Source organism: Jaculus jaculus, chromosome 6 (assembly GCF_020740685.1).
Source record: "Jaculus jaculus isolate mJacJac1 chromosome 6, mJacJac1.mat.Y.cur, whole genome shotgun sequence".
Classification (NCBI taxonomy): Eukaryota; Metazoa; Chordata; class Mammalia; order Rodentia; family Dipodidae; genus Jaculus; species Jaculus jaculus.
Window position 1 is genome coordinate 144,091,823 of NC_059107.1, and position 20,349 is coordinate 144,112,171.

Consider the following 20,349-nt stretch of genomic DNA (forward strand, 5'->3'; position numbering starts at 1 on the left):
CTGTTGGAATCTCCAGATCCCATGTATAGCCTGATGCAAGTAGCACAAACATGCAATGCCACATATGCCCACAAGGGCACAAGGGGGCGGGCGTATCTGGAGTTGTTCACAGGGGCTGAAAGGCCCTGACACACCCATTCTCCCTCTCTCTCTCTCTCTCTCTCTCTCTCTCAAAAAAAAAAAAAAATTATGCCCCGGGTATGGTGATACACATCTTTAATCCCAGCACTTGGGAAACAGGTAGGAGGATATCGCCTTGAGTCCGAGGCCACCCTGAGACCACATATTCCAGGTCAGCCTGGGCTAGAGTCACGAACTTACCTCAAAAAAAAAAAAAAAAATTAAAACAAAAAAGTATGCTATGCTATAACCTTGCTATAAAATTTTTATTTCTCTGTAGAGTAAATATGAGGGAATCACATCATTATTAAAATGTACATTTTCTGTTAAAGTAATCCCATTACTTCCCAAGTACATTTTAACATTTCTGTGAAACATGTGTTTTAGGGAAAAAAAGAATCTCATCTTTATGTAACATTGAAAATTATTTTCATCCCAGCACTCGGGAGGCAGAGGTAGGAGAATTGCCATGAGTTCAAGGTCACCCTGAGATGACAGAGTTAATTCCAGATCAGCCTGGACCAGAGTGAGACCCTGCCTTGAAAAAAAAGAAAATTATTTTCAGCTCATGAAAAAAAACAGCAAATGGCTCTCTCTCATTTTGATTCTTAATCATATTGAAATATTAAGTAATACTATCTAGATTAATAAGGTGCGATTCTGCTAAGGACCTAAATCTGGTCTTTTATAGTCATAATTTCTGTGAGATCATCATTACAACAAGCAGAAAGCAAATTCAAGGGCACATAACTTGTCAGCAGTAAGCAGACATTGACAAACAACTCATGTAGTTTTTTTTTTCTATTTCTTCAAAATAACAAAGAGCAGATTATTTATATTATAATATATTCACATCTTACCCTTATTTGGTTTACCCAAATATTTTTAAATTAAGATACTCTTTTAAAAGTAATGACAATACCACTTTGCTTTCTTAGTAATTCTATTGGTACTTGAATGTGTTTGTAAAAGTAAAACATTGGTACCTTCAAATGTCACAAAGATATGATGTGTATGAAAGAAAATAGATAAGAACAAAATATTATTTCTCATTAAGAATACATTGCATAACCCCAGGGGAGTCAGAAAAGAGAAAGTTATTCAGATAACCTGGTTTTGAATGCCAAAGTAGAAGCATTCTACATGCATATTCAGTAAGAATCAATAAATTAATTATATTTCAAATCATAATCATATGAGACAAACATGATGACATATTCTTTCTCATTAAGACATTGCAGAGTCACAGAATTTGATGTTTGCTTACAAATATAGTGATAAAAATAGCATCTATATACATAAGAAATTTAAATGCTATATAAATCTCTGCTTCAAATAAATGCTGTTCTCTACATTTTTTTCATTTTTAACATCAGTTATAACCTCTAAATGTACAAGGTATGACCATCTAAAAATGGAGACCAAAAACATATAAAATTGTTGAATTATAAAACATTTTATGTACCTAAATATTTCTCCTATCTCCTTAAAGAATATTGAAAACCTCTTTTAAAAACATATTTCAAACAGTATGGGTATTGTATATATATGGATATTCTAGAAAAGTAAGTTATTAAAGAAATTCTATAACCAAACCCTTAGCTGTGAATATAGCTAAATAAACAGCCAACTCAGCAACTTTGAAATTGCTGATTAAAATTTTAAAAGAGGAAATGAAGCATATATTTACTAAATATATGCCTAAAGCAGTTGAAAAAAAGAAGTGTTTACCTATGAAATATATCTCATTAAATATATTAATATACTAGGATTTCAAGATTTCTACTAAGCAGATGTTCCATCCATCAACTTAATTGACTTCAAATTAGTTGAATACAAAAAGTTCAACTTAATATCATTAAGTATCACCATCTTACTTCATGGAACTTAATCATTTTTAAAAATATAAAGTTCTTGGCCCACCAAACCCATAAGTGCCTATATCAAGCATGTGTTTGTCAATACCAGACCCACAGGCATTTGTAATTGACAGGCAAGGACCTGATGAATCAGGCTGATGGCACGATTTGCACTGGATGTCTCAAGACTTAGCCAAGGCCACGGCAGCAAACAAGAAACTAGAAAAGCAAACATAACAAAGCCAAAGTCGGTGGGTCAGAACCCATAAATGCAGGTGAGAACTATTTAGTTGATAGTCATTACAGTTGACAGTACAAAAAGCCAATTAGCCAGAAGCCTCAGCAAACAGGCTCAAAGGCACAGGAATGAGGACAAGAAGTCCTCAGTCTATGTTCTCCCTGAGACAGGCTGCGTCTGCTGAGCACTCTGAAGAGCCAGGATCCGTTCTGGCATCACTGCATGCTCTGGGCTGATCCAGGACGCAAAATGAAAGCCACAGGTGCCACAGACACACTCTGCTGCCCCTGCACCTGCCTTCGCTGCCACCTCAGAATCGAGGATGGGCGGGGAGGAAGACAGCTCTTCTCTGCATCTGTTACGATGGTGGCAAATCCCAAAACTTACATGCTAGTACCAAAGGCATGAAAAATAGTTTTCCTCATCTCCAAACGGAAAAATATGCATGTGGTCACCAAGCACCATGCATATATATGTGTATTAGCCTTTCAGCACATATGTAGCAGTGACATTCCTCAACTGTTGCTTCATTTACATATGACAGCTGGAAAGTGATGCTGAAAGTCTTAACTCGATGGTAGCAGCCTCAGCAACCAGTGTAGAAACATAGAGAAAGTCATGACTTAATCTTAATAAAAATGTATCCTCCAAAATGCTCACGATGGGAAAAAAGTACATCTGATTCGATTATCCTAAAATACATTTTTAAAATTGCAACAGTCTGTAAGATTATCTAGCATTAAGAGTGGCTTCACAAGCGAGTCCCACTCATCTTGCTGCTCTGATCCGTGAAGTTCAGTTCAGTATGGTTGAAGGCAGGATTATCTGTTCCACCATCTTCCACGGGATGAGATTTATAGCTTAGGTCATGGTCCTTCTGAAAGAAAATTTTAACATGGTGATTAGAAGGAAGGAAACTTTACTTGTCCAGCGGTAATTGCCACTACTGTTCTCATTGCTCTATGTCAGCCTTGTAACCAGCTGAGGAAGACGGATGCCCGATAGGGAGAAATCAGCACAAGGCAGAGTGACGTATGTGAGAGGAGAAATTACGAACTGTTGAAGAGGACAGGAAACATGCCTTCATCTATATCCTTTTTGGGCATCCCTGTGTTAAGAAAAAGGCTGAGAACTGACTTGTATTTGATTCAGGCCATAAAACCCAGTTCCCTAATTTAAGAGATACAAACAAACAAAAAACAACCTACTTTCTTAAAAATATCAAAATTGGATAAAAAGTCCTGTTTGGTTAGCAGGAATCTTCGGTCCAAGTTCTGTTTCCTCCCTCCTGAAAAACAAATGCATTGTTCACATTACATTATAAAGATACCTATGACTACACAGTGTCATCCCATCATAGTTCTTTAACTTATACATTTATTCTATATACTCATAAAACTCAAAGGCAAACTTTAAAATAGTACAGAAGACTTAGTCACCATTCCTCTTTCCCTATTCTCACATCCTGCAAACCCCTCACTATGATGGAGCCTCATAATAAATAAACAGATAAACTATAAAGACAACAACTCTTAAACTTAACTCAACTGCCTCAGCTGGTACTCGAGTAAACAAAGTTGTCTGCCCCAATACTGATAGAGAAAGTGGTTTAAAAGCATCACGCGGGCTGGAGAGATGGCTTAGCGGTTAAGCGCTTGCCTGTGAAGCCTAAGGACCCCGGTTCGAGGCTCGATTCTCCAGGACCCACGTTAGCCAGATGCACAAGGGGGCGCATGCGTCCGGAGTTCATTTGCAGTGGCCGGAGGCCCTGGCGTGCCCATTCTGTCTCTTTCTATATATCTGCCTCTTTCTCTCTCTCTCTGTCCATTGCTTTCAAATAAATAAAAATTTTAAAAAAATTTTAAAAAATAAAAGCATCATGCATGATCCATCCACAAGACAGCAAACCATCTGCCTCCACCTTAGCAGATAAACCTACATTTCCCCATAGTGGCTCTGAATATGAATGTGTGTGCAGAAGTTATTAACTATTGAATAACTTAATTAAACAAAAGCCAATAGACTCACTGATGTTTCATCCAAATCCTATGCTCTAAGATTTTTTTTATTAATATTTTATTTTTAAGTACTTATGAGAGAAAGAGAGAGAGAGAGGCAGAAAGATAGAGAGAATGGGCACACCAGGGCCTCCAGCCACTACTAATGAACTCCAGACACATGTGACACCTTGTCCATCTGGCTTATGTGGGTCCTGGGGAGTTGAACCTGGGTCCTTTGGCTTTGCACACAAGTACCTTAACCACTAAGCCATCTCTCCAACCCTGAGCTTTTGTTTGACAAAAAAAAAAAAAAAAAAAAAGAATCCTTTGATTTGCTTTTTGTTGCTGTTTTGTGGATCAAAACGAATATTTTTGAAAACGTATTACTACCCAAATCTTCTAGAAGATGCACTTAACACACAGATCACCGGACTTCAGCCTGGACTGATGAATTTAGAATCCCTGCTGGGGGTCTCTGAACCCTGATTTTCTGCTAGCTTTCCACGGTCATTCTTCCAGCTTCTAACATTTGAGAACCACCACTTTACTACACACAGTAGACTTTGAATTATGAGAATCTCTGCTGTTCTCGTTCAACATTACTGAGCACTTACTATGAGCTAAGACTGCTTACTGCTGGAGTGACAGAGATGGATGGAACCATCACTGTGGACACAGCTCACTTCTACATGGGAAATGACTTTGTCCACATTTTACCGATAAAGAAACAAACTACAGCTCACAGCAAAGTCAGGGGCAGGTGACACACCAATCAAGTGTGTCTGCCTAAACTCTTGCAGATGTCTGCTACTCCATAGAATGCTTTAAAATTAGTGTGTCAAAGAACATTAGAAATGTATGTTTCTGGCCTTTTTTTTTTTTTCCAGGCGCTCACTGTTGTTTTGGATAGGAATAGTTCATTTAGAAAATTAATGAGGGCTGGAGATATGGCTTAGCAGTTAAGGCACATTGCTGCAAAGCCTAAGGACCCAGGATCGATTCTCCAGGTCCCATGTAAGCCAGATGCACATGGTGGCGCATGCATCTGGAGTTCGTTTGCAGTGGCTAGAGGCCCTGGCATGCCCATTCTCACTCACTCTCTCTCTCCCTCCCTCTGTCTCAAATAAATAAACAAAAATAAAACATTTTAAAGAAAAGAAAATTAATGATGTTAAAATTATGTTTGTTTGTTGTTTTACTAAATAATCTGTTTGTTTGGACTTAACTCCATATAATTATCAGAATCAAGGAATTTAAGGAGAGGAAAAGGAAATGTTTATGGGGAATACTGTGACATTCCCAATGTATGAAAAAGGAAAGGGCAGTCGGAGTATAAGCTATTTTTACTACATAAATAAAATAAAGATAAATAAAAGCATGTAGGATATGCTCTACTCGATTAAAGGAATAAAGAAAGATGAGAACTGATGGGATATAGGCAGTGGAAATCCCAACCCAGGAAGGAGGCCAAGAAAATTAAGCTATGAAGACTCAATAAAGTCCCAGGATAAAAGCAACACAGATAGCCGGGTGTGGTGGCGCACGCTTTTAATCCCAGCACTCAAGAGGCAGAGGTGGAAGGATCACTGTGAGTTCAAGGCCACTCTGAGACTACATAGTATGAACTCCAGGTCAGCCTGAGCTAGAGTGAGACTCTACCTCGGAAAAAAAAAGCAATAAAGATATCAAGTGCTATTGTGTGTATCATCACTTTAATACTTAAAATATATTTGTAAATTTATAAATATTTTTAGAGCTATCTACTGTTTAGACATAAATTTTATAATCATTATTCCTTACATGTTAATACTTTTTGCAGTTTACAAAGAATCAGTATTGACCAATGGGATATTCCTGCCATAGGGATATTGTAATAATATGAATAAAAACTCTACCTCTGAACAAATAGCTATGTATAGGTTGTTTAGAAATTTTAGCTTTATAGCAACTTGTGAGGTAGGCAAGTCAATCATTCTCACCCTCATTTTGCACATAAGATAAGAAAGCTAAGACTGAGTAGCTACTAGACCAGCTGAAGTTTAGGCAGCTATGAAATGGCAGGCCCAAGATTCAAACAACGACGGGTCCTCTGCTTTAGGTCTAGTCTAGGCTCTCAATTAATTAATAATTCAAGTGGTAGTCAGTTAGTAGGATCATACTGAAATAACACTGGGAGTTATAAAACAAAAATAGTAACAACTTGTATTTATAGAGTTAAATGAAAGAAAGTTGCTCTGAGAACTACCTGTCGGTAGACTGGTAAGCATCCCCACAAGTAATGTCGTCAAGGTCCCCACAGTGCTGAAGTACAGATACGATAATGAATACCAGTTATCCATCAGTGGTGTCCTAAAGGATGAAAAGAAAACCTGTAAAACTCCATGCGGTGCTACGAGCAACTACACGTCTGTATCAAGCCCTAAGGGAAAAGCGTAGCATGGAATAATGTTTTAATGTCATAAACTGCTGCTCTGATTTCCACTTAGACAAGAATTAAAAGTCTGACTTCACCTTGCCCATGTACTTGAGGAAGGACTTCAAATATCATGGGCGTGGGGTACCAAAGACCACCGTCACCTAGCTCACTCTGACCTGTCATAAGCAGGTGTCTATGGACTCCATGACAGCACATAGTTCCAATAAAGTATTTTTCCAATTCTTACCTGCAATGTGTAAGTGAGCAATCAATAATCAACATTATATGGTATTCCTGTAAACCCATGACCAGGACAATTATAATAACAGTTTGCTGTTCCTTCTTATTTTCTCGTTTTTAAGTTTTTTTTAAATGTTATATTTAGTTATTTGTGAGAGACAGATAAAAAGACTGAAAAAAAAGTATGGGGGAGCCAAGGTCTGCCACTGCAAATGAACTCCAGACACATGGACCACTCTGTGCATCTGGCTTAATAAAGACACTGGGGAACCGAACCTTGGCCATCAGGCTTTTGCAAGCAAGTGATTTTAACAACTGATCCCTCTTTCTAGCCCCCATTATTCTCTCTTTTTTTTTTAATTTTTGAAATGTGGAAATTCTGATGGTCAAAATATATTAAGGTAATTTTGCATACAAAGATGGATGTGATTATCGATTTTACATTTAAAAAAATTAAGTCTTGCTGGGTGTGGTGGTACATGCCTTTAATCCCAGCAGAGAAAGGAGAATCGCATTGAGTTCGAGGCTACCCTGAGACTACATAGTGAATTCCAGCTCAGCCTGGGGTAGAATGAGAATCTACCTTCAAAAACAAAACAAAACAAAAAGTCGTGGGGCAGGGAAGACAGCTCAGCAAAGTGCTAGCCACTGAAACATGAGGGCCTGAGTTCAAGTTTCAGCATCTACTTAGGAAAATTCACATAGCCACGTATGACTGTAGCCCAGTCTTCCACTTGTGTTTTTTTTTAATATTTTTTTAAATTTTTATTTGAGAGCAACAGACAGAGAAAGAGGCAGAGAGGAAGAGGGAATGGGCGCACCAGGGCTTCCAGCCATTGCAAGTGAACTCCAGACGTGTGCACCCCCTTGTGCATCTGGCTAACGTGGGTCCTGGGGAACCGAGCCTCGAACCGGGGTCCTTAGGCTTCACAGGCAAGCGCTTAACCACTAAGCCATCTCTCCAGCCCTCCACTTGTGTTTTGATGCAGCAGGAAGTCCCTCACCAGAGGCTGAGCCGAAACCTCATAGCTGTTGGCACTTGGCACTGCATTCTTAAGCTTCCCAGCTTCTGTAATGCTTCTGAGACATTCTGTTATCCTAACAGCAAACACACTAAAGCATATTTCCTGAGCACTTTCTTTCTCAGACAGCACTACACACTTCCTCTTCCTGGTTCCTAGGATCAGCCATCAATACCACTTCTCTCGATGTATTATTTCATTGATTGGTTTCTTAACTACGTTTCCTTTAAGTGATTTTTCTGTAACAAGAATGATTTCCAAGACTTGTTGTGCGTCAACCAGTCTCTGCATTCTTCATACATCATGTTCCTGTACAGCCTACTTTGTTCTTATTTGTTCTTTTAGCCAATATTTATCAAATCCTTATTAGCAGCATACCATGTGCTAATTGTGACACTTCTCATGCTTACTGAGTTTGTCTATCTCTCAAACTAGGTATGTAGTGTCTTGGGAAGTGGGAGTCGAGTGACAATGGATGGGAATTAAAAGACTTTCTAGAGTGAATATTACATAAGAATCCAGGACAGTGCTGAGTACACAGTTCATGTTCAAAAACTTGTGTTTATAAACTGATATTTTTGTTGTTTTTGCTTTGTTTCTTGAGGTAGGGTCTTGCTGTAGCCCAGCCTGACCTATAATTCACTATGTAGTCTCAGGCTGGCCTTGAATTCACAGGATCCTCCTACCTTTGCCCCCCTGAGTGCTGGGATTAAAGGCATGCACCACCACATCCGGTGCTGAATTTTTTTTATTTGCATATTTGTTTTGAGGTGCTAGAATTTGAACCCAAGCCCATAATGTTATGCAAGTGCTACTACCCAAATTATTTTATAATTACTTTATAACATAAAAACGTGATTTTATAGCCAGGTATGGTGGTTCATGCCTTTAATTCCAGCACTCGGGAGGCAGAGGTAGGAGGAGGATCACTGTGAGTTCGAGGCCACTCTGAGACTACATAGTGAATTCCAGGTCAGCCTGGGCTAGAGCAAAACTCTACCTCAAAAAACAAAAAACAAGAGATTTTATGATAAAAGACAAATAGTCAACTTGGGCTGATTTGTCTCAGGAATCCAAATGCTATTTTGCTTGGATTCTAAAATCACAGTGCACATTTATATAATTGGTACAAATGCTAAGTAAAATTAGGAAACAAGAGGAATCCTCAAATTTCCTTCTACTTAACCTTTAGTTAATCTTTTTCTCACTTTATGACACTCTAATGACTTCATAAGTCCCTATGCAGAAGAGCTGTCATATTTGTTCAGACTACCTCTGAAGTTTCCTTAACTCCCTGCCCATGGCCCTTTACTTATCCTCTAAAATACCCCTCCAGTTCTGGAAGTACCTTTCTTCCTACCCATGGAGAGCTTACCTGCCTGGGATGCCCTAGAACTCCCACTGGCAAACATTTGTAGCAGAATTCTCTCTAGGACATGAATGACTGCCAATAATGGATAGATGCATGGTGATTTATTTTTCCCCCAGAGTGTGTCCATTTTAAAGAAACACCATGTCCTGACCCTCTCTGTGTGTCTGTCTGTCACTCTCAAATAAATAAATAAAAATCAACAAAATTTTTTTAATAGTTCTGACCTCATACCATTCTACAAAAAAAAAAATCTACTCCTCTATAAGCAGCTCTATATTATTTCATTAAATTAGACAACTTCAACATTCAGAGGCCATATATACACTGCATATTAGAAAGCTCCAGAAAGGTCATAGGTCAGAGCTGAAACTGCTACTACTTTAAAGATTTGGACTAGTAAAGTAGAATGAAGACCAACTACCCACCATAGAAACATAACTGTAGCTTTCAGTTTGTGGAGGATGTATTTCAAAGACTATCTCAGCAATATTTCTTCTGGAGTTGAGCTTCTCATGTAAGAAAATAATAATTCTCCATGCAGCCAATGCTTACATTTTATACCATTTATCCATAGTATAATATTGCGCTAATATTCAAGTCTCCTTTAGATCTGTAGCTAAGGCAGAAATTTCTATAAAACTAAAAAAAAAGGTATGTCTTTTGTGCTATTGCTAAATAAAATATTACAGCCAGAAAGTCACATGTGTCCTACCCATTTCAGACTTAGGAAAAAGCAATGTTATAGACAAGACAAAGTGACCAGAGTTCTGCATTTGTCACATAATTTCGAAAGATATATTGTGAAACTTGATACCTTTCAACGTTGTGGATTTGAAAAGCACTGGTGGAAAATGGCATTTCCGTGGTTGTCATCAAATTTGTCCCATTGTATGTGCTGTTACAGCCATAGGTCTCCAGGGGTAATGGCATTGTTCTCTCAGGAAGTGGCGGATAAAGCTGAGCTCCAATTCCTACCCATAAGGAAATGACAAAGCCCGCCAATAGACCAACAAGTGCTCCCTTAAAAAAAAAAAAAAAATGAGAGTGCTTTTAAAAGAAAAAAAATATCATTTGTTTCCCAATACATTCAACATGAGAAAGTTAAGTTCAAAGCCATGTCTACCAGCTTCCTTCCTAAAACTCTCCTGTCTTGCAGCATCTGATTTTTGTCAAGGATACCCTAGTGTCCTTATCCCTCAGTCCAGAGCCCCAGAGACTCCCTAACCCCATTTCCTTTCTCATTTCCCTATCTAACCAATCACTAACTCCTGCTCAGTACTCTCAAGTGACATACGCATCCATGTTTTCCACTCCACTTCCTAGGCCAGCACTCCGCTCTGACTGCCTCATCCCTTCACATCCCCAAACCCTACCACCCTCTTACTTCACTGCAGGCCAACTGTTCTCTCGGCTTTCTTGAATCAAGTGAACAAATAGCACACCATATGTGCAACACATCCTTACACTTAACAACATTTGTGAATGCAATTGAGCTACAGAATAATTAGAAGGGTTTCCCCCAATGACTGTAACAGTGAACACGTCAAAACCAAGTCTTCCTGGAGCTAAACAGACATGGAGTAAGAAAGAACTTAACCAAGCTGTCTCCTCTACAGATATTTGGCTTCCTAAGATATCCTATTTCCACCATACCTCTGGCATTCTGTTAGACTCTCTGAGCATAACTAACTGTTCTTTGATTAGACATGAGGCCTGCTCAGTGAGAAAGAACTCATATCTGATACTGGAAACCAAGTCTGGAGAGATGGCTTAGTGGTTGAGGTGCTTGCCTGCAAAGCCAAAGAACCCAGGTTCAGTTCCCCAGGACCCACATAAGCCAGATGCACAAGGAGGCACATGCATCTGGAGTTCGTTTGCAGTGGCTGGAAGCCCTGGCATGACCATGCTCACTCTCTCTCTCTAATAAATAAATTTAAAAAATTTAAAACTCTCAAATTTGCATACTCTTCTTTAACCTGAGCTGCTTTCACTCTTGTGAAACCTGTTTTATTTTACATGTGACAGAGGAAACAAAAGAGAACCAAGATCCATCAATAAGATAAGAAGTTATCAACTGCCCATCATGAGATATGCCACCTCTACCAAATCTGCCACAGCCCAGGAGAAACTACAGGGGAAGTGATGACATGAACACTACTGTTACTGCTAGCTTGACAACCAGTCCCAGGTTGATAGTGACAAACACTGTGATTAATCAAAACCTATCAAAACAAATCCAGAGGCTACAGAGAACTCAACATTAAATCAGACTGCCAACAGGCCTGCTATGGCTCAGGGAACATTGCAGAAGAAGGGTCGGAAAGATTGTAAGAGCCACAGAAGTGGGTAGAAACATTGACACACTGGCCCCTGCTACCTCACAGGAACTTACTAAGACCTTCATGACCCTTCAGTGAATACCATAACCCCACTGAGGAGGGCCTCCAGGGTAACGAAAGCTGGGGTGAGGGGAATAAAAGACCTGTTATAATTAATATTAAAAATAATAAGGGCTGGAGAGATGGCTTAGCGGTTAAGCGCTTGCCTGTGAAGCCTAAGGACCCCGGTTCGAGGCTCGGTTCCCCAGGTCCCACGTTAGCCAGATGCACAAGGGGGCGCACACGTCTGGAGTTCGTTTGCAGAGGCTGGAAGCCCTGGCGCTCCCATTCTCTCTCTCTCCCTCTATCTGTCTTTCTCTCTGTGTCTGTTGCTCTCAAATAAATAAATAAAAAATTTAAAAAATAATAATAATAATAAGGGGGCTGGAGGGATTGCTTAGTGGTTAAGGCATTTATTTGCCTGTGAAGCCAAGGGATCCAGGTTCGATTCCCCAGGGCCCAAGTTATCCAGATGCACAGGTGGCACTTGCAATTGGAGTTTGTTCGCAGTGACTGGATGCTCTGGCGTACCCATTCTCTCTCTCTCTCTCTCTCTCTCTCTGTCAAGTAAATAAATAAATAAAAATAAAACATTTTAAAAAGATAAGGTTTGAATAACATGGTCCAACTATTAAAAATCCAGATTTAGCTTACCCTCAGCATGGTACATGGCTTGATCAAGGATTCACAAGTTATAAAATTCATGAAGACAAGAATATTCAGTGTTCAGCTCATAAATATTCATGAAAAAAGACGAATGAAATGTATAAGAAAGAAGGATGGAGCAAGATGGACAGGAGGAAAGTGATAGAGGAAAGGAAGAAATATGCTCCAAAGGAAGGCAGACAATCTTTGGATGAAAACTTGAATGTAGTGATAAAGAGCTACTTCAGCAATTATAAAAGCGCCTTGCCCCTTTTTTATTTTTATTTTTATTTTTGGGGGGGGGGTTTCGAGGTAGGATCTCACTTTAGCCCAGGCTGACCTGGAATTCACTCTGTATTCTCAGGGTGGCCTCGAACTCACGGTGCTCCTCCTACCTCTGCCTCCTGAGTGCTGGGATAAAGGTGTGTGCCACCACACCTGGCTTCTTGTCCCCTCTTAAAGGGAATGTTGTACTACAAGCAGCTATAGTTATTCTGTAGGCTGTGGTTCCAACACAACTCCTAACACATGTCAAAAAGCAAAGTTCCAGGGCTGGAGAGATGGAGGGCTGCCTCTCTCTCTCTCCCTCTCAAATAAATAAAAATAACATTAAAGACTACGTATACATTTTTAAGAAAAGCAGGAATTTAAATGCACAAAACTTTGCTCCTTTATTTATACTATGAACATTTAAAATTTCACTACATGGCAGCTTCTAATTAGCTTCTGACATGCAAGGTCCCCAAGCATAGTATTTTACTCTACACTCTATCAAACTCAAAATAAGTAATTTAGGGCTGGAAGGATGGCTTAGCGGTTAAGGCATGTGCCTGCATAGCCAAAGGACCCAGGTTCTATTCTCCGGGACCCATGTGAGCCAGATGCACAAGGGGGCGCATGCGTCTGGAGTTCATTGCAGTGGCTGGAGGCCCTGGCATGCCCATTCTTTCACACTCTCTCCCTCTTTCTCTGTCAAATAAATAAATATAAAATATTTTTAAAAAATAAGTAATTTAAGTCAAACAGATGAGCAACTAATGGCATTCTTAAAGTAACCATGTCTTTACAACTGAGAATAAAAGTGTAGAGTTGCCCCTGCAGTTGGGGAAGTAGCCTTTACACACAGCCAGTATTTATACTTACTTTTGAGTTGGCAAAGGGAACCAAGATCCCCAAAGAAAACAAACCCATAAGTGGTCCACCAACCATGCCAAAGATGCTGAGTGCTGCCTAGAAAGGTAATATAAAGTCACAGTTAGAAATCTCAAAGCAATCACTAAACAAGATGTTTCAAGTGGTGTCATTAGGGTGAGGAGTTAGTGTTCAATCTCCTCCTGAAAAATCAGAATTTTATACATGGAAGCCCTGTCACTGGCAGACAGATCAACAGCATCTGGAAAGTTCTGCTTCTCAGTTTCAAGCTTCAGTTTGTTTCTTCAAAATAGGAAACAAAATGCAAAGACAACAGAAACCCATGGGACCATGGGGCATCTCTATGAATGCACAAACCAAGACCACCCTTTCAGGCTTGTCCTGATGAGTAAAGCCCTTCTTTGTACGTTGGAAGTCTCAAAATAGTCCCCTAAGAAAGACTGGGAATAAGAACTGCAAAACAACGAGAGACAGTTATGAGATCAGTGAATACTTCTGACGTGGCTAGCTAAAAATAGAACAAGAAGGAAAAAGATGGATTTTTGAGGCAAGCCCAACAGACTGTTCTTTTTTATAGGAGAGAGTGAGAGTGAAAGAGAGAGAGAGAGAAATTGATGTACCAGGACCTCAGCTACTGAAGTCAAACTCCAGATGTGTGCACCCCCTTGTGCACATGTGCGAGCTTGCACGCTTGCATCACTGAGCATCTGGCTTACTTGGGACCTGGAGAGTCGCATACAAGTCCTTAGGCTTCGCAGGCAAGCACCTTAACTGCTAAACCATCTCTCCAGCCCAAAAATACAGCTTTGAAAAAAAATTATCAATTGATGTAGACAAACATTTGAAATCTATTTGGATAATTGAAACTCTTGCTGTGATACTAACTCCATGACAGTGAAAAATACTTGCAATGTGAAGCATGAAGAAATACAAATAAACTTTCAAGAGACATGTGCTCCTAATAACTTAACACCTAGTTTCTAAGACTAGGCAGAAGAGATTCATAAAGGTTGATAATAAGTTCCAACATGTTATTGCATCATTGCATGATTATAGATGAGGATATTTTATTTCAAAAATGCTAAAGGAGAAGGCTGGAGAGATGACTCAGCGCCCAAGGCACACTTGCCTGCAAAGCCTAATGACCTGGGTTCAATTCCCAAGTGCCCACATAGAGCCAAAGGCAAGAACTGGCACAGGCATCTGGAAAGGCTTCAGGTCTCATTTTCTCTCTCTCTTTCCTTGCAAATAAGTAAAAATACAAAAATGCTAAATGAAAGGATGAATGTTTCACCAAAAAACAAACAAACAACAACAACAAAAAAAGTACAAGCTCCAGGTTCTGTCAAAGGCCCCATCTCAAGGAGATTAAGTGGGAGAATGATAGAGAAGGGAGGAGCCAGTGTCCACCTCTGGTCTCTGTACATGTGTGCACAAGGCATGCACAACTGTGTACGTGTGTATGTACACACACACACACACACACACCAAAAATAAAATGTTTTAAAGTAAAAAATAAAATATTGGGGTTGTTCCTCTCTCCTGAACTTGCAGGGTCCTGTTCTGGTACCCCTCCTCTACTCCCCCACGGGCTCTGTACCCCCTCCTGCCCTCCACAGGGCAGCCGCTCTCTGCACTCTCTTCTCTTTCCTCTCTCAATCCCTTCTCACGTTTCAGGCCCATGTTCACTTCCCACATGAGTTCTCAGGCCACATGGGTATTATATCCATTTTCCCTTCTCTCTGTTCCATCCTTCCATGAATAAATGTGACTAATTTAATAAAAACTAAAATAAAATATTTGAGATAAATGTATGTACTTAGTGTCATTTGAACATCACATAATACACAAATGTACTTAAACATCACATTGTGTCCCATAAATATATGCGGTTTTAATATATCAATTGAAATTTCAAAAGAATGAATAAAATTATAGAGAAAGGATCAAGGACATGTTGGCTTGTTCTTGGAAAGAGGCCTAACATAAGAGAATAAATAAATTAGAGAAAATACCAAATCAAGGAAATGTTACAAGATGGGGACTGAAGTCCATAATTTTAAATGGATTTTTCCCCAAAAGTCTATTCAGTAAAGTGAGAAAGGTGTGTGGACACTATGAAAGATAATTTGTATGTGAGGAGAATGTGGCTCCAAGATGTGGTCAGGAAGATGTCTGTTCTCCACACAGTCAAGTAGGACAACACTCTGAGAGGTGTGGTCATAAATCCAATCATGTCAGTATGCCCTGTGAGCTCGATCTGGAGACATAAAGAAATTGCTCAAACAAGGACCTGTTTGGGCCCAGCATGGTGGCTCATACCTTTAATCCCAGATCTTGGGAGGCAAAGGCAGGAGAAATGCCAGGAGTTCCAGGCCAACCTGAGACTACATAGTGAATTCCAGGTCAGCCTGGGCTAAAGTGACCCTACATTGAAAAAAAAAAAAAGGCACCTATTTGAGAATGAGACCTTGGTTAGTGATTAAGCAAGGAGTTAGGAGAAAAGCTTAGAGTTGGGATGATTTTTCTAGAACAGGTCACTGTACAATTAGGCTCCAGCTGGTATCTGAAGAAAAAGAAACTAATGACAACAGGAGCTGCCAGCACTAATGCCAATGATAGAAGGACGCACACGGAGAAGGTTGTCTTAAGTGCTCTGGGTAAGCTTTGAGCCAGTGAACTTCACTTCATGTAATCAGGGAAGAACTCAAACTATTTCACAAGTTGACTGTCCTAAATAGCAACCAACCAGAAAAGGCCCAACTGAGCACCGAAACAGGATTCTGAAGACCCCTACCTTGCCCAGCCCAGCATTAACCTTTGTTTCTGGCTTATGAGAATGTCCAGGAACCTCAGGGAAGGAGCCCATCTAACCAAGAATACTTCACCCAGCACTCAAGGTGATCAGATAAGTACGTATGTATGCACCAGTACAGTAATGGGTACATTCAAGCTGAATTTGTCAAATGCCTACTTTTTCCTGGGTTCTGAAGGCAATAGCAGGGCTGAACAACAATGGCACGGCTCTCTCTATATTGTGGACCACTAGACACACACCTGACCTTGAACACATCACTGCACGACAGTATGGCCATGGAGCTGATAGGTAAGTGCAGGTGTTCTGAGCACCTGTAGCTAAAGGGAGCTCAAACTTGGGCATGTAACAGAAGGGGTTCGAGGAAGTGATGGTTAAGTTTAAAGGTGACTGAGGAAGACTTCAACAGTTGAAGAGGCAGAAAAGAGTGGGCCAGGCAGAAGGAGAAACCCAGTATGTGTTAATGCCAGCGAAGAGCACACTGAGTTCTGAAAAGAGGGGGCCCTTCCAAAGCAGGAGCGGGTAAGACCAAAATGATCCCTCAGAATGAAGTCAGTGAGTGCCACAGCAGACGAAGGACCCTTCAGGTTAAGCAAAACAAAACCCCAACACAGAATTTCCATTTCTAAGAAGATCAAGTGGACACACCTTTTTCTATTCCACCTTCCATTAAAACTGAAAATCTTGGGCTGGAGAGATGGCTTAGCAGTTAAGGCACTTGCCTGCAAAGCCTAAGGACACAGGTTCAATTCCCTAGTATCCACATAAGCCAGGTGCACATGGTGGTGCATGTGTCTGGAGTTTGTTCACAGTGGACGGCAAAGAGGAGTCTTTGGCATCGTTGAGACAATCTGCTGGGTACTGAACTGTTCATCAGCAGAGAGTATAAAATGGGCCCAGCATCCACCTGAGCAATTAGGGGAGATGGTAAGAGTGGAGTTCAGCTGTAGATCTAGGGCACACTCACCACCCAGGAGGAAAGGGCAGCTCAAAAGCAGTCATCAGGACTTGATTGCAAAGGCTGGATGGATGGTAGAAAGCCTATGTGGGCACACTCAGCAAGGGGAAAAGTTAGCTGCTGAGTGGGTGGCCACAATGACCCACGGTAGAGGTTCCAAGTCATCAGTGAGGAGTCCAGGAGTGCACAACTGGGTGGGGAAACATTAAGCCACTTGGTACAGGAAAAGGCAAGCGGGTTCCCTGAGGGCTGGAAAAGTTGGGTTTGTGGGGCTGTGAAAGGAGTTGAGTGGACATAGTGTGGCAAGTTTGAAGTTGCTTAATTGCACAGCAATGGCATGTAGGCATGAGACAGGAGCATCGAGCAAATTCAACATTAAACAGTAAGGTCCGGAGACATTGTGGGTGCTGGAGACGACCTTGAAGATACAAAGACTCCATCTTATATGTGCTTGATCAACACAAAGTCTAGTCCTGTCTATTTTCCCATATGCCTAGTGGGCACCACTGTTGATTCTAGGTAGTGGAGACTATAGAGAGAGTGGGTGGTGGAGGTGGTCTAAGAGACCATTTGAAAAAACACCAGCAAAGGTTATGCCAGAATAGTTAGGGTTGGTCAGTTAGTCTGTGTATCTATCCTGGACACAGGACAGAAATATTATTAGTAAAGGCAGCTTCCAGTAGCTGGGAAAGCATGGGTTCAACCGTCCGGGCAGGGGTATGGAAGGGCCATGCCCACTTCAAGGATATTCTGTAGGAATGCATGATGTTTTCTGGAGATGGGCCAGTTATGGAGTGTCCTTCAGCATAATTCTCACCAGAGGTGTTCTGCCCTGTCTGTAGATGCCTGGGTTGGGTTTCATCTCTGCAGTAGCTCTACATGGAGCATGGATGCTGTTTAAGACTTCCAGCTACAAGGCATACTCATGGTATCACGCCTGTCCTTTTCTTTGGAGCCTGGCCCCACCCTCTTATTGGTGGCCAGATGGGTCTTCACAACAATTGGCTCACATTTTGTCTGGTGTCCACTTCCATAACAGAGGCACAGCACACCCAGAAGGAACCAACAGATGGTAAAGCTGACCCCACTGTGGAGTGTCCACCACATGCCACCTTTCAATCAACCTCTTTATCACAGCCTGTTCCCAGACATTCTTTCTGAATTTAAAAATATTTGTAAAGCCAGGCACACACCTTTAATCCCAGCATTCAGGAGGCAGAGGTAGGATGATTGCCATGAGTTCAAGGCCACCCTGAGACTACAGAATGAATTCCAGGTCAGCCTGAGCTATAGTGAGACCCTACCTCGAAAAAAAAAATAATAAAAAAAGAAAGAAAGAAAATATGTGTAAAAATTTGCTTTCAAGAACTTTGTACTCTTAGTTGACTTACTTCCTCAGTGATGGCTTCTCCCTTTCAGTTTAGTTTGCATCCAAGATGAATCTTGGGCTCATGACATGGCTAAGAAGTCAAGGTGCTTGCCTGCAAAGCCTAAAGATCCAAGTTCAGTTCCCAAGTACCCACATAAGGCCAGATACACTAAGTGGCCCATGAATCTGGAGTTCATTTGCAGTGGCACAAAGCCCTGGGCGTGCCCTAACTTCTCTATTTCTTTCTAGCTCTGCCTCTCTCAAATAAATATTTAAAAAAGGATGAGTCTTAGATACTGTCTCCAACAGTTCATTCGGCAGTTCTCTATAAGACTGACAGTGGGAACCAGCCAAGGTCACGGGCCAGATACAATCAGGGTCAGATGGCCAGCTGACCGGGAGAGCCTCCGTATGAGACTACTCAGAATTTGAGACAGATGCACAGCAGTGCATGCACCTGGAGTTCATGTTTGCAGTGGCTAGAGACCCTGACGTGTCCATATTCCCTATCTCTCTCTCTCTCTCTCTCTCCCTCTCTCTCTCTCTCTCTCTCTCTCTCTCTCTCTACCTATCTATCTACCTACCTACCTATCTGCCTCTCTTGCTTGCTTTCTCATTCTGTCAAGTAAATCAATAAAATAGTTTTTTAAAAAATTTGAGGTCACCTTTCATGTGTCTTACACCAACTAGGTGAGTCAGTAGCTGTTTCTTCCATGAAAGGGATTGAAGCTACTCATGAAAGAGTGAACTTTGTTCTAGGAGAGTTGTATCTGTGCTACGGTGGTCCTGTCTCCTGGAAGTCCTCAGGGCCAGGACTGGAAATTACCAGGGTCAGATTTGCATCAGAGTTGACACCTAGTACCAACTCTGAAAGATATTCAAGTGAGCCTACGGCTGTCACTAACCTTGTTGCCTTGACACCACCCATAGTATAATATACATCTGAGCCCAGTGTAACAAGGAGCTCTTCCCTCACATGTCAACTGGGCTTCCAACTCCAAGAGGTGGTAAAAATGCAGGACTCCCCCTTGCCCTTCTGAGATGCTATCAGAGAAAGGCAGCTAACACAGAAGGTGTAAGATCCAAGCTTTCATCACATCATATGAAGATGTCAGGTTTTAGTCAAAATTCACTTCTAATAGCAGGAACCAAAATGATAGAATATTTCCTACAGTATGATTTAATTTATAAGACATACTTAACGTGACAAAATTATAGAAATGATGCATAGCTTAAAAGTTGGCAGAGGTCAAGAAGGGAGTGAAGACAAGACAAAGGTAGGTAAGGCCATGAAAGGCCACAGCAGGGGTTCTGGTGGTCGTCAGACCATTTGGTATTGTTACGATATGGGCAACAATGGCCCAGCTGTGTTGCTGTCCTATCAGAATGTCAACATTGTCAGGGCTGTTTTTTCTTTCAAGATACCATCATTGACTAACATTGACAATGATCTCAAAATAGAAACACTTTCGTTCATTTATGTGTCTATGTATGTATATATGGGTTTGTGCTTGCCACAGCGTAGGTGTGGAAGTCTGAGGACAACCTCAGGGTGTGGGCGTGTTTGTCCTCTCCTTCCATCTTCTTTTCTCATTGTTTTTGCTGCTGCACATGCCAATCAAGTTAGGCCATCAGCTCCCAGATTCTGCTGGCTTGACCTCCCATTGGTATAGGTGCGTGAGGATCATAGACACATGTGCCACTGCGCATCTGTCTTTGCGTGTGTGCTGGAAAATCTACCCTGGGCTGAAAAGTCTGCAAGTAA

General features: G+C 40.9%; 1 protein-coding gene across 1 annotated transcript in view; it reads right to left on the bottom strand.

The window, feature by feature from the left end:
* Positions 1-1,045: 1,045 nt before the first annotated feature.
* The window catches only part of Slc5a8 (solute carrier family 5 member 8), a 64,250-nt gene continuing 44,946 nt past the window's right edge, over positions 1,046-20,349 (bottom strand). Inside the window, exons 11-15 of the mRNA XM_004650216.2 lie at positions 13,434-13,520; positions 10,082-10,287; positions 6,463-6,566; positions 3,426-3,505; positions 1,046-3,094 (exon numbers count right to left, since the gene is read on the bottom strand). Coding sequence (XP_004650273.1) covers positions 2,969-3,094; positions 3,426-3,505; positions 6,463-6,566; positions 10,082-10,287; positions 13,434-13,520 — 603 coding nt within the window. The 3' untranslated portion in view covers positions 1,046-2,968. The remainder of the gene's footprint in view (positions 3,095-3,425; positions 3,506-6,462; positions 6,567-10,081; positions 10,288-13,433; positions 13,521-20,349) is intronic.